The 14809-nt window shown below is 32.9% G+C and overlaps 1 protein-coding gene across 1 annotated transcript; it reads left to right on the top strand.

The window, feature by feature from the left end:
• The first annotated feature begins 90 nt into the window (after nucleotides 1-90).
• On the top strand, nucleotides 91-14727 carry LOC144843426 (ras-related protein Rab-21-like). The gene is made up of 7 exons (XM_078700215.1): nucleotides 91-389; nucleotides 3492-3551; nucleotides 6784-6891; nucleotides 7441-7504; nucleotides 7787-7841; nucleotides 9220-9308; nucleotides 11438-14727. The coding sequence occupies exons 1-7, from the start codon at nucleotides 249-251 to the stop codon at nucleotides 11590-11592; spliced, it is 672 nt and encodes a 223-aa protein (XP_078556341.1). The 5' UTR covers nucleotides 91-248; the 3' UTR covers nucleotides 11593-14727.
• Nucleotides 14728-14809: the final 82 nt, after the last annotated feature.

Raw genomic sequence — 14809 nt, forward strand, 5'->3', positions numbered from 1 at the left:
ACATTTTCTCACCACCCCACACTTTGACATGATTTTTACTAAAAATTAAAGGGAGCCCTCATATGACTCATGACGTCACGAAATCGGAGATGTCAGCCATGTTCTGCTGATGAAAAAGAGAGTTTTGGTTTCACACAATAGTAACAATATTTCTATTTTTATTGAGGTTGATTCTGTGGGAATTCTTGTAGACTGACTTTAGTCAGTAGAACTGTTTTTATCCTTTTATCCAGTGAACAGTTAGTGCCATGGCTGCAACAAATTCTGGAGCAGGCAGGGGCCACAATTTTAAAGTTGTTTTACTCGGTGAAGGTTGTGTTGGGAAAACCTCACTGGTCTTGAGATACGTTGAGAATAAATTCAATGACAAACACCTTTCAACGTTACAGGTTTGTTCTTGAATATTTCCATATTATTCTGACTTGTTAATTAATAATGATACGTAGGCCTATAGGAATTGAAACTAATCTATTGAAAGTAAAGTAATTTTACACTTAAATATTATTTTAAATCTATTAAAATTATACACTAGCCTATAGGCCTATATAGCCTAGGCCTCTGTATACTACGTAGTACTAGTAGGCCCTAATATAGTACTGTCTGTCTGTATATAGGCCTAGGTAGGGTCTAATGGGATGCTAGTCAAGTCGCCCCATCGCAAAGTCGCCCCATACAAAGTCGCCCCTTACACAGTCGCCCCATCGCAAAGTCGCCCCAAAACAAAGTCGCCCCGACAAAGTCGCCCCATCGCAAAGTCGCCCCATCGCAAAGTCGCCCCATCGCAAAGTCGCCCCATCACAAAGTCGCCCTATCGCAAAGTCGCCCCAAAACGTTAAAAAATAGTTTACAAGTGCGTAAAATGTCGCAATGATACACAAAATAACACGGAACGTGTATGCATAAAAGGGGAAGCCCCGCCATGTAGTCTCAGGTTACACGATCGGCACGCACCCCCATAATCAGAGAGGAAACCCCGACTAATCACTCCGCGGTCGCACTAACGTGCTAGCTTACCAGACAGAGGGAATCCCCCGTAATTACTCCGCCGTTGTCGCACTACAACGCACCATCTGAAGATGGGGAAACCCCGCCGGAGTTTTACGATGATATCAGTCGCGTTCGAAATCGGTCGCGTTTAATTTTGGTCCCGATAAAATGATGTTATACAATCTAGATTATTTTTACTTTGGTCGATGAATATTTATTATTATTAGGCCTATATTAATAATTGATTTTTGTTTCTATTTTACAGGTCAGTATGATGAGAAAGATGTGTGCCTTAAAAAATGACAATTTGTAAACATAGTTTAAGATTATAGTATTATCCAGCATAATGTCATTTAACAGTACATAATTATTTAAATGTGAAATATTTTATAGGAAACGTAGGCTGCGTCTGTGTCTTTTATTTTATATGCAACAAATTACGTAAAACAATTTATTTATAAACATTCAGTTTACTATTATATACATAGTATTACAATGAACATTGATTCTAAGCCTGGAAAGACAATCCCATCATTATATCCATTATAAAATTGCATCATATCACCACTATATGTCGTAAATGATTACGTGCGTGTGTGTATTCGCCGTACGTCCGTGTACGTATTATTCCGTGCCTCTTCACTGTCTTGTTTAATTTAAAATTAAATATACACCCGATATGAGGATATTTATTAGGCATGATAATTAGAATGTTCTATAACCAAAAGGGTTGAAAAAAATTTCTTCAGTAAAATGATCATTGTGCTGTTGAATAAAAGGCGACTCGCCATCTGAAACATTCTCTGAAACCAATCGGAGCTGCGCCTTCTGGTATCTGTTTCCTCACAGCTGCTACGTCTTTCTGCTGACCGTCGGGGATTCCCTTTTTTAAAAAACACGCACACGATACTGTACGATGGTTTTTCCATGGTCAAAATGTAGCGTTTTAAATTTTACTAAAATACCTGCATGTAAAACAATCATGTCGGCGATGAAATTTTTTTTTTTTTCTTTATTTTGAAAAGTCATTATAAAATTAAGACACATAACTTGTCAATAAATGCAAAATGATCAATAAGTAGCCTATAACACTCATTGTCTTACAACACTGTTATTGTTTTAACTACTGTAAATCTATACGAAGGCCTACTACACATTTATACATTTATTATATTATCCTAAAAATGAGCTGGTATCCACGCGTAGGTTGAAGAAAGATTCGTAATTGTGGCTCTGGTAACTAATTTTAAAATCATATTAAATTAACATTTTTGAAACTATAAATCAGGGATAATCTTTTTAGAACTTTCAAACAAGGGACTAGGCCTATTTCTTTAATGATTTTTAAAAAGCACATCACTCCATTAAAACCTGTAAAATAAAAATTAAAACACAAATTATGTATATAATAGGATAAACATTATAATGTATACGACCAAAGTAACAACGCAATCGATAGCAAACGCAACCGACTACAGCGTACTACTAGCGGCGGCGCTTCATAATCATACCGAAATAAAACCGTGGGCGACTTTGCGATGGGGCGACTTTGCGATGGGGCGACTTTGCGATGGGGCGACTTTGCGTTGGGGCGACTTTGCGTTGGGGCGACTTTGTAATGGGGCGACTTTGCGATGGGGCGACTGTTTTGGGGCGACTTTGCGATGGGGCGACTTTGTATTGGGCGACTTTGTATGAGGCGACTTTGCGATGGGGCGACTTGACTGGATCCCGTCTAATGCTATCTACTACTAGGCCCTCCTACAGCCTAGGCCTCCTATATAGTCTAGCCTAGGCCTAAATAAATCTGAGCTGAGTATTGTAGAGCCTACCCCAGGCTCGCGCAAGGTCCCTCCATGGTTAAACGCATTCTCTCCCAAACCTCTTTTATAATTTAAATGAATATACTTTTCCTCCCATAAATATTCGTATCCGTCAACCCTGTATAGGCGTACTAAACGGTATAACAAGTCTTTCATTCCTCAATGCTAATTATAATAAACATGTCTCAAGATATTAATTTGCTTCTCATGGAAAGAACACCTGGATCATAATCTGAAATATAATAATTTTTGCCAAATTTTTTATTGTAGGCCTATTATATGAATTGTTTTTATAATTTTTAAATATTGTCTGTCTTTTTTATTGTTTAAAACATTGTTCATGTATTTTAAACTGCAGTGTATAAACAAATATTTTCTGATTCTTATTTTTACATGTATATAAAAGACTCAATAAAGATGAATTGAATTGCCATTGACTTAGTTGACCACATACATACATTGTCAAATTCATGTTTTCCTCGTCCAATGCATTGTTTTCTATCAGCAAAGTTGACCATGTGACTTTTTGCGCACAGAAAACTTTACATAATATGGTCATTCAACAGTGCTGACATGATAGAAAATAGTAAATTACATCACGGTTTACCATGCCAATAGGTACTAGCATATTAAATACTACTGTACCTAAAAATGTAATTAATATTTTTTGTAATTTTTCAGGCGTCTTTCCTAAATAAAAAGTTAAACATTGGTGGTAAACGAGTTAATCTGGCAGTATGGGTAAGTGAACAAAAAGTTAATAATACAGGAATAGAGCTAACTACTAGAGATATTGGTGAGCCAAAAAGGAAATGGAAGGGTGGAGTAGTTACATTAGTACTGTACAAATTTAGGCTGATGTGACAAATATACTTCTACAGAAAAGCCATATTTATTTTTTACTAGAGGGTGAGCTCGCTCTACGAAGTGTAGACGCTGGTTCTCGGAATGATATTGATTCGGCTAAAAAGGTTTCTGCTACCATTATTGAAAATGCTTGACATTCGTAAAACTAAACCTACTCTGTTTCACAGTGTCTTAGATGATTAATAACATTTCAAAGTATAGTGTTTATTGTTTGGTAGGGCCCTTATAGGGCGGAGGTGGGGAGGCGGAGTTCATTCGAGGGAGGTGCTTATTCGAGGGATATGTTTAATTTTTTAGTTTTAATAATATGGTAACACTTATAATCAAATAAAATCCTCTAATAGATATGAAAAGCGGTAAAAAAGAATAACAAATGCTTGGTAAATTGTAGATAACAGTGCGATGAATTCTACTACAAATAGTATAATTGTGTTATTATAAAATTAATATAATACAATATTGTGTGTATAAATGTGGATGGGCGTTTATTAGATAGTTGGGTTGGTGGTGGGGAGATTATTATTCAAAATGATGTTTTATTGGGGAGGCGTTTATTCAAATAAATACCATTCTAATAATTAATACATTATTTAATTTAAACATCTTTTAGATGGCTTGCAACATGGGCAGACATCCCGGTCCTAACGGGACACAGATAGCCTACAGTTATTCCTGCCAGCTTACTCAATAAAACTCGGCTATCGGGATTTCACTCGATTTTAAACAAAATGTCGGATCTCCCTATGTAATTTTATAATACTATTCCCCACAATACATTCCGATGCTTTATGGCGTATATTTAATTTGATCTTTATTAATTTGCAGTATAATTTTTATTTTTTAACTACTGTACCTTCACATGCGCGGTCCGATCCGAAAATAAACAAAACACTAAAATGGCTATAGCCACTAACGGCCAACTTAGTTGAAACCAGGTAGTTGCAAGGTGAACCTGTGAACTCATTGTGAACCCGGAAATTACTTTGATCGCGTACAATTGAAATTGAGTTGAAAATCTAGCGATGAAATCAGATATGTTATCAAATTTATATTTCGTGGTACATCTGAGATAGATGAGGTAGGTATCCAAGGCAGAGATTTGTCCCGAAGTTTTTCCATTGTGCTCGCCTATGTCAGAATTAACCATAATTTATATATAGATTATTGGTTTAAGATAATTACATGTATGAACATGCTTTAGTTAACATTTCATACTAAATTACCTGAACACTACCTGTTTTGCCTCACATTTTAATTACAGTATTAAGTAATTTAACAACAATCACAAGAAAGTAAGCAGCCCCAGGAGAACACCCACCTACACTTTCTTACTGATCCTAACACTGTTTACAGTATCTAACGGCATTGCATGATGACTAAGATACCATTTTATACATCAATTACAGTCAGGATATGATCAACAGGAAGTGCAGTTCCATATATTGTGGATACAAATTTTCATTTAAATAGCATACATTTATAATACGAGGGATTTAAATATCAAAAGCTCATTGGCTACTATTGTGCCATTTGGGAAAAGTCTACTATGGCCTGTTGGTTTTCATTGTAAACACATTCTAAGTGTTGGTGCAGGGTGAAGTATACTATACTAAACATGGCCAGGTACTTAGAAGAACCGTATATAAAGTGGATATTTGCACCCATCTCCTTTGAATGGTAAAGAGAGTCTTGTCAACATAGCAACAATAATCCTATACTATTATTAATGAAATGGCAACTGTTAATGTTATTAAGAAGGTATATTAATTTTTTACAGACTTAACAATAAAACAAAATATTATTATATTGATTGATCAAACCCAATATTGTTCAATAATTGATTGATCCACAGTTTTTAAAGATTCTCATTTCCTTGTCTTTTTAAATGTAATTAAAACAAGAGGGTATAAAGATTAAACTCACTCTGTATTTCAGGTTAATAATTTAATTACTTTAACCGTAATGTCACAGTTTATGTCAATATTTATTTTACATGGAGTGTTGAACATATTCTCAGATATGTCAATTATTTGCTCACAACCACATTTATCCTTAGATTAGTATACTTCCTGATGGCAGTAAACAGCCTAGGCAATCCTTTGTTTAAAAATTAATGATCATATTTTTTATTTTTTTATTTTCAAAATAGTAAATATTATTTAAATATCACTATTGTTTTTAATGTTTAAAAAATAAGTTTTTTAAAAAAATGGTTCGATGGGTGTTAAAAAAAACATTTAAATTTGAAATTTTACCACCACACTTTAGTAATAAAAATAATTTAAAGCGAAACTATGTTGTACAGCTTTAAACATAATTTTTTAAAAAACAGGTATTTTCTATGATGATATATACAATACTTAGATGGATAGTCCTGTGAAACCTTATCTTTCTCACTCACCAGACATCACTAAATATCGAGCAGTGTTAAGTTTCAGTTGAAGTGTAAAAGTACCGTAATATTAATGTACAGTACTGTGGGTTATTATAATATAAGCCTATAATACTTGCACATCAAGTTGGATTCATGTCTTTAAACATTAATTTAATATTCATTAGATTACAGTACTGTATGTTTAAATACATTATCAATTATGAAGATTATTCAAGTGTCTTTACGTACTACTGTAATTATCTGTTATGTAGACATTTTAATATACTTTTCATTTTAAAGGATGGAAAATGAGAGAATTTCAAACATTTTTAAATAGGATGTTGTGGAAGTGTGCAGGGTCAGATTTTAATACAATTTTTCTCAAAAGTTCTGGCTGAAATTATTATTTTCGTACAGCACCCAACCTAAGAAACATCAATTATCTTGATTTTTCTTTAATTATTAACTCTAGTCCTGCCTTTTTTCACGCACTCTTATCTTCTTTCCATCCACCGTGTATTTTTTAGCTACAGAGTACTTTATTATTTTAAAAATAATAAATTTACTCTTTTTTATAGTAAAAAAAAAGTTTAATGTAGTACATAAAACAGAATTATGTTTTGTAAAGCAATGATGATGATAATAATAATATACAGTAATTTTTATTACTACTCTGAAGTAAAAGTTAGGCTTTGTATACTTATACTATTACTACTGGCTTTTTTTACACAGGATACAGCAGGACAGGAGAGATTTCATGCATTAGGCCCTATCTATTATAGAGATAGTAATGGAGCTATTTTAGTGTATGATATAACAGATGAAGACTCTTTCACTAAGGTACAGTAAGCGTGTTACGTAATCAATTTTGCATTGATAAAAATCTCATCTGGTTTGCTACTGTTCTTGTTCATGCTTCAAATGAGATCACAACAAGCCTACCTAGAAACTAACTTATCCTAGTTGCATGTGAATGCTACCTTTGTGTTGCCAATATTTCATTTCCTGAAAGTTATTAAGCGTGCATTGTTTGAATGCAGCCTATATACAACAAAAGAACATGTTTGTTATCATAAGAATTAAACAAGAATACATTCTGGATATTCTAAGAAATTATGTAAAAATGAAGACTTTTATAGTAATTTAGCTTACAGCAAGGGCCAATTTACACAGACGATCGGTAACAGTAAGCGGAAAACCGCATAGCTTGTCCCCAGTAGAATCTATATCTATTCTGAGCGGAAACCACCTGTCTCCTCCGCGTTGTGTGTAAATAATCATAAGAAATAACATAGCCTAATTTTGTTATTACCGTTAACCGCTCTAATTGGAAAATTTGTATATGATCATTTCCTTAGCAATAGCATATTATCTTTTCACTGTTTTTAGGTAAAGAATTGGGTCAGAGAATTAAAGAAAATGTTGGGAAATGATATATGCCTTTGTATAGCAGGTAAGATATTTGAAAATCACACTTGTTGTGTTATGTCAATACAAGATTACTATATTTTGTACTAAGCCAATGGTCAATCGGGCATTAGATTGTTACTTGTACACAGCAGACTATTTTCATTTATTATTTCTATTTTGTTTCCAATCTCAACCTATAATGAATGAAATTCACCCCTTCAACTAACAATAAATATAGATTAAAGCACAATTACCTGTGCAGGTGGAACATACAATGTTTGTTTTTTTATCAACCTTTATCTAATTGTTTTTATTATTATTTCAGGAAATAAAATTGATTTAGAAAAGGAACGACATGTGTCTGTAGCTGAAGCTGAAGCGTAAGTTACCATTGTATTTTGTTGTTGGACTGATGAGAAATGAAATCATTAGGTAATGTTTTGGTTTAACCAACCAAGATTCAGTTGTTGGCTTTAACTTCCACTTTCTCCCATTTTTTTGAACAACTTTCAGTTGTTTTTCCCAGTCCTCTGAGACTTTTTTTTAAATTCATAACCATTAACAATTGTAGTGATTCTTTCTTCACTCAGTCTAGCTGATCTTTCTTCACTCAGTCTAGCTGATCTTTCATCACTCAGTCTAGCTGATCTTTCTTCACTCAGTCTAGCTGATCTTTCATCACTCAGTCTAGCTGATCTTTCTTCACTCAGTCTAGCTGATCTTTCATCACTCAGTCTAGCTGATCTTTCTTCACTCAGTCTAGCTGATCTTTCATCACTCAGTCTAGCTGATCTTTCATCACTCAGTCTAGCTGATCTTTCTTCACTCAGTCTAGCTGATCTTTCTTCACTCAGTCTAGCTGATCTTTCATCACTCAGTCTAGCTGATCTTTCATCACTCAGTCTAGCTGATCTTTCTTCACTCAGTCTAGCTGATCTTTCATCACTCAGTCTAGCTGATCTTTCTTCACTCAGTCTAGCTGATCTTTCATCACTCAGTCTAGCTGATCTGTCTTCACTCAGTCTAGCTGATCTTTCATCACTCAGTCTAGCTGATCTTTCATCACTCAGTCTAGCTGATCTTTCTTCACTCAGTCTAGCTGATCTTTCTTCACTCAGTCTAGCTGATCTTTCATCACTCAGTCTAGCTGATCTTTCATCACTCAGTCTAGCTGATCTTTCTTCACTCAGTCTAGCTGATCTTTCATCACTCAGTCTAGCTGATCTTTCATCACTCAGTCTAGCTGATCTTTCATCACTCAGTCTAGCTGATCTTTCATCACTCAGTCTAGCTGATCTTTCATCACTCAGTCTAGCTGATCTTTCTTCACTCAGTCTAGCTGATCTTTCTTCACTCAGTCTAGCTGATCTTTCATCACTCAGTCTAGCTGATCTTTCATCACTCAGTCTAGCTGATCTTTCTTCACTCAGTCTAGCTGATCTTTCATCACTCAGTCTAGCTGATCTTTCATCACTCAGTCTAGCTGATCTTTCTTCACTCAGTCTAGCTGATCTTTTATCACTCAGTCTAGCTGATCTTTCTTCACTCAGTCTAGCTGATCTTTCTTCACTCAGTCTAGCTGATCTTTCTTCACTCAGTCTAGCTGATCTTTCATCACTCAGTCTAGCTGATCTTTCTTCACTCAGTCTAGCTGATCTTTCATCACTCAGTCTAGCTGATCTTTCATTTAGCATTTATTTTGCATTATAAAAAGAAAAATAATAATAATAATAATACAATTCTGTTTTTGTTTGTTAGGTATGCATCATCAGTAGGAGCTAAACATTTTCATACTTCTGCAAAACTTAATAAAGGAATTGAAGAACTCTTTTTGGATCTTAGTAAACGTAAGTTTTATATTTAGATTCATGTACAACATTATGTTAAACATACAATACTAGCTAGCAGGTATCATTGTTAATGCACTTATTACACTCTTACACGACTCGGTGTCACCTCATTAAGTTTAAAGGAGTGTTAAAGCTTGGTTCCCACTAGGACGCAACCCAAATGAGTTGACAAATCACAACATGATGGATCATTCAAACTGCTTGTGATTGGTCAACTCAACTTACGTTATTCCATTGCGTCCTATCTGCTTTTATTTCCTCATTGATATTTTCAAAATGAATGTTGCCTACATGGTAATGTAAAACAAACTTGAAAAATTGAGTTTGTTTATTCATTTTCAAGAATAAAACATATTTACACATTGTGACGTATTTATAGTTCAAAAGTATTGAGATGGAAAATGAATTGACCAATCAAAATTAATATAAGATAAAAAAGATACTATATACACCAATCAGAAATAAGTAGCAAAAAACAAGCACGAATGTGCGATACTCGGGGTACAGTATAAGAAGCTGTAATGACGTCATAAGACCGGATGTAACGTCACATACACATCAATAACCTCGCTACCAAATACGGCTATACAGTACCATCTTCGAGACGTCATATGGCTGCATCCGGTTTGAAATAAAAAAATTCGGCTCTATAGCTTTGAGGACATGTACTACTATGTCCCTGTCAAATCCCAGCTCAATACTACAACGAATAAGGGAGGAGTAGTACTTTATAAATCGCACTTTTTACTCAATAGTGTCCAGATGGAGGAGAAGATGAGTGAGTCCTAGACTCGGGTACCCCGAGTAATATAAGCATCTAGTACAGAACAAGCCTGGAAAATATAAATAAACAATTAGGCAATGTTGCCTATTTGAATAATTGTGCATTGGCTGCTTTCCATACTTATATATATAACCCATGGAGTTTTCCAACTTGATTTAATCAAAAAGTAGTAAGTAGTTAGTTTATACATAATCTGATGAAGACATTTCTTTAATTAATTAAATCTAGGCTAAAAAAAATGTACATAATTTAACGATAATCATTTGGAAAGTAATCAAAATGAAATAAAATCTCAAGTGCTAAATAATTCTATACAATACAGTACTGTATATATTATCAGGGCAGAGAAGCAGATACTTTTATGCGGCTACTTTGGTTTTGGTCTCTCTATTACAGGCCTCCTTTTTTGGATAATTAACAAAAACCATGGTAATATTTCTTGTGCAATTTTTTTATTTTTATCATTGTTTGCCAAGAGCTTATAAATTATTTATATGTTAAATATTTCTGATGAAGTGATGACCACGAAGATGGCAACATGATTTATTGAACAATTAATAATAATAATATTGTATGCAACAAAGCTAGAATGCATTAATAAATCAACCAACGTGATGTCAGATAGTAAAATTATATTACCTATTTCTAAGCCTGGTAAGAACTAAGATTGAACAACATTATTGTTAATGTTGCAAGGCTGTTTTTATATATAATATATTACTTTATTTATTTAAATTGTATGTAACTTTTGTTTTGTACTTTTAGTTTCAATTGATACTGTTAAATTAAAGATGTACAGTATTGTCCCTTGAAACACAAAAAAATGAAGGTCAAAATATTCTAAATTTAATTGGCCATATCAAAGTAATATTTAAGTTATTCTCTTTTAAGTCGAAAATTCGAGCCAAAAACAACATGTTTACATAATTAACAGGTAAATTAATTTCATTACATTTCGTCTGGAAAATCGTTGCGAGCGAAAGTAAACAAAGATTTCAAACCACGAGTATGCATTATGCATGATGCTAATTAGAATTGTTTACAACTCGTCACGGTTGAGAAGGTGTTTTCACACAGATCGCGAGGAAGATTTATGATTATGCATACAGAGTAGCCAAACAAGTGCGTTACATTATGAGAAGTTAATAACTATTATGATACTTCAAAATGACCCACTTTTTTTCCAAATCTTTAATTTTTGATTTTTTTTGGAATTAGTCAAAGGGACAATACATCTTTAAAATTATATACTGTTGTATTACCTTACAAACTGTTGGGACAGATGTTTATGTAAGGAGACAGCTATATACACAGTGTTTTACCAATCAATAATGTTTTCCAGGAATGATGGAGAAAACGTCATCAGATGATTTCCTAAAAGGTGGTGTTGGGGGCAGTAGGCCGTCGGGAGGCGGAGCTGGTCGACGAGTCGTTATTGTTGATGATGAACCAACGCAACAGAGTAGTGGAGGATGCTGTAGTAGTGGATCTTCTTGAAAATATGACATTTATATATATGACATAAGCCAGATGTGACTCGTTTTAGCATGTTATTGGTGGGTGAAATAGGACACATATGCACCTAGTTTCAATACTCATCCAGTAAAACAATAGACCTACTTCAGAGTAAGGATAAACTACTGTTAAATATAATTAGGTCTTCACAGAATGTCAATCTATTAAAGTTAAAAAGTAACTTTTGCTACTTGATTATAGCTAAGACAAATATTTTTTTTTGGAACAAACTGTTGAAGATGCATACAGTATTGATAATGGATAATTTTATTTATTAAGTGAAATTCCACACAACATGTTTGTAACAGTTTGATGATTCAACTAATATTTACCCAGATTTGTTATTCAATTATTTTGAATAATTATCATATTTACTGATATATTGACTATGATGTAATACAAATTATTAAATAAAAAGTCGATAATTAGGATTTTCAAAACAATATAATATGTTACATGTACATAACAAAGTCAGTTTACTACCAGTGTTAAGTTCAATAAGGTACATTTTACATTCAGAGCAACAAAATTAAAACTATTTAATATTAATGAACTATTCCATCTTACACCAAAAAGATATAATGCTACTCCAATACACTATTAATGAAATTGTGGAGCTCAGTTATTACAATTTATTAATAAATTTATGATGGGAAAATAACAACTGGAATTGCATCCGTAACATCACAATTGATTTGTTTTCTCAGTACAGTTTACACCTTAACATTTATGTGCTTTTAGCACACTATAAAATAGTTTCATATCTCCCATAAGTGAACTATTATGATACTCTATATAAATAATAAGAGTTGTTTATTATTTATTTGGTGGAAAACATGTAATATGTAAATTCTTTTGAAAGATTATGGTGCTTGAAAAATTAAGGTGTAATTTGTTTGGGCATGGATTGTATCACCATCTTCCTCCTTCCTCTGTTTCTTTTTAAAACAACAAGTAATCCTAGATTTTCGCTGGGACATTCACCATGTAAATTAACTGACAGTATCATGCATAAGCCTTTGGTCGCCACAAACACCTTGTAAAAATCCTCAATTGTCTGCTAGAAAAGTTTGTCATTTTTCAAATTTTCTTCTGTAAGTTATGGATACATTTGAAATGAAAAGGTAGGTTGTACAACCTCTGCAATATAATCTATAAACGATTCATGTAATTGTTGTAATTTAGCATGAATGGTATTATTAACCACATGTCTTCAAATTGGAACAGGATCTAACATATTTGTTGAGGGTGGGGAATTGTCTGGTTGATGCTGGGTTTAAGAAATTACTTCCTGGTTTAAAATATTTTTAGTTGCAATTGATTATGATTACAATAATATTGTTGATTTCATTTTGGGTGCCAGTTCATTTGGATGATATTGATAGAGGTGATTTTTGAAAACTAATATTAAGAATCAGAGCAATTGTTTCAATCAAATTGATTATGATAGATGAGTGATAGTGGCATTGAATGAATTAATATAAATATAGTTTTCATTATATAGGATGGTTATAAGCATTCAAATTAAAGTAATACTATAGATTCCTGTTGTTTATAAGTTGCTATCTAGAATTTACCAAGATCAATTCATGGTTATAAACTCTCTGTTTGAAAAATGTTGTAACTGTTATTATGTTTTGAATTATACACTGTGTAAATCATTCAGGCTAATGTATATCATAAAGAAAATATAAGTGATCGCTTTTTTAAACTGCATGTTAATGAAATGATGGCCACCCAACATGGACCTCAGTGGCAGATCCAAGAATTTCAATAGGTGAGACTCGCTGTAAATAAAGGGCTGAAGTTAACCTGTCCTATCTTTTGCATTGACATTTGACACATCCACCCTCCCTCCTATGCACCACTGATAATAGTGTGTTAGTATGTTAATGGCCATCATTTGTGTGAATAATGTCTCTTTCTATACAACTCTATTATGCATACTTTTAGAAACTTATCATTATTATTATCAATTATTATTGAGTGTATGTTGCAATATACTAATGTGATAGATTACTAGTTGGAATGTTTATGTTAGTTTTTATAATTTGTAATTGTATATTTTTATTAAGGTTTATGTTGTTCCTTCTAAATTATATACCGTACCATCAAAATCTAGGAATACCAAAGTATTATCTAAAAAAAGAATTAAATGGGTCAAGATTAATAAGGCTGTTGTCAGTTGATTGAGCCTCTTTTTTGATGTATTTTTTTGTTTGCTTTCTTGGGATAACATATATGCGCTTGATTACTGAATTATAAAAAAAATAATTTTTTAAAGGAATATATATTTGTTTAGACATATTGTAAAAAAGTGGCCAATTGAGTAAATCTGTACTGTTTGAGCCATGCATTTAAAATGTTTGTGTGGGAGTTTATATTGACTTGTATTAAAATGATGAGGGAGGTAACCAATAGCATAAGGAGAATGAATAGGTGGGTATTGCACCCCAATACTTTGCTCTGCAGTGTGTACTACTGGAGGTAATCTTTGTTAATTTAGGCCACAGAGCTCCAGTGTGGTCACCTGCCAAATTCAGAAAATCTTGACACATTAAAAACTACTGTAGTAAACATAATAATCTTTAAGCATAGTAAGTTGAATGTTATATAAGTAAAATTGCTTAGATTATTTTTATATAGGTATAATAATACAAACAGTATCTGAAATTCTTTATATACTCATTTATAGCATCTTGCAAAAACAAATTATTAGTTTAATTCTGTATTACTAAAACCTTACTATTACAGTAAATTGTGTGTCCTGAATACTAGCATACACAATTACCTGTGTATGCCCATTAGTATACTATTATAGTATTTTTTGTATGCAAATTTAATTCATGCATGCCCTTGAAACAAAAATCACTGCATGTCTGTATCTCATGTACAATTTAAGTTTGTTATATTTTAAGCAAGTATTTAATCAGGAAATATACCACTCGCCACTGGTATCTATGAAATGAGGGAAAGGTTAATATAAACTATATATTTGCAATGTTTTGGTGTGATTATTAAAATTATACACAAATTGTATATAAGATAAGGTTATGAAGATCAACAGCTTACTATTTCTAGCATTTCACTCAATAAATTGCTTTTGGCTGTGATCAATACATTTGAAGTTGCTTGTGTTTTTCAGCTGCATTATTAGACATCACATTTAGAAATTTACAGTATTGTGTATGTAGTGCAG

This window comes from Antedon bifida, chromosome 1 (genome assembly GCF_963402885.1).
Source record: "Antedon bifida chromosome 1, ecAntBifi1.1, whole genome shotgun sequence".
NCBI classification, from domain to species: domain Eukaryota; kingdom Metazoa; phylum Echinodermata; class Crinoidea; order Comatulida; family Antedonidae; genus Antedon; species Antedon bifida.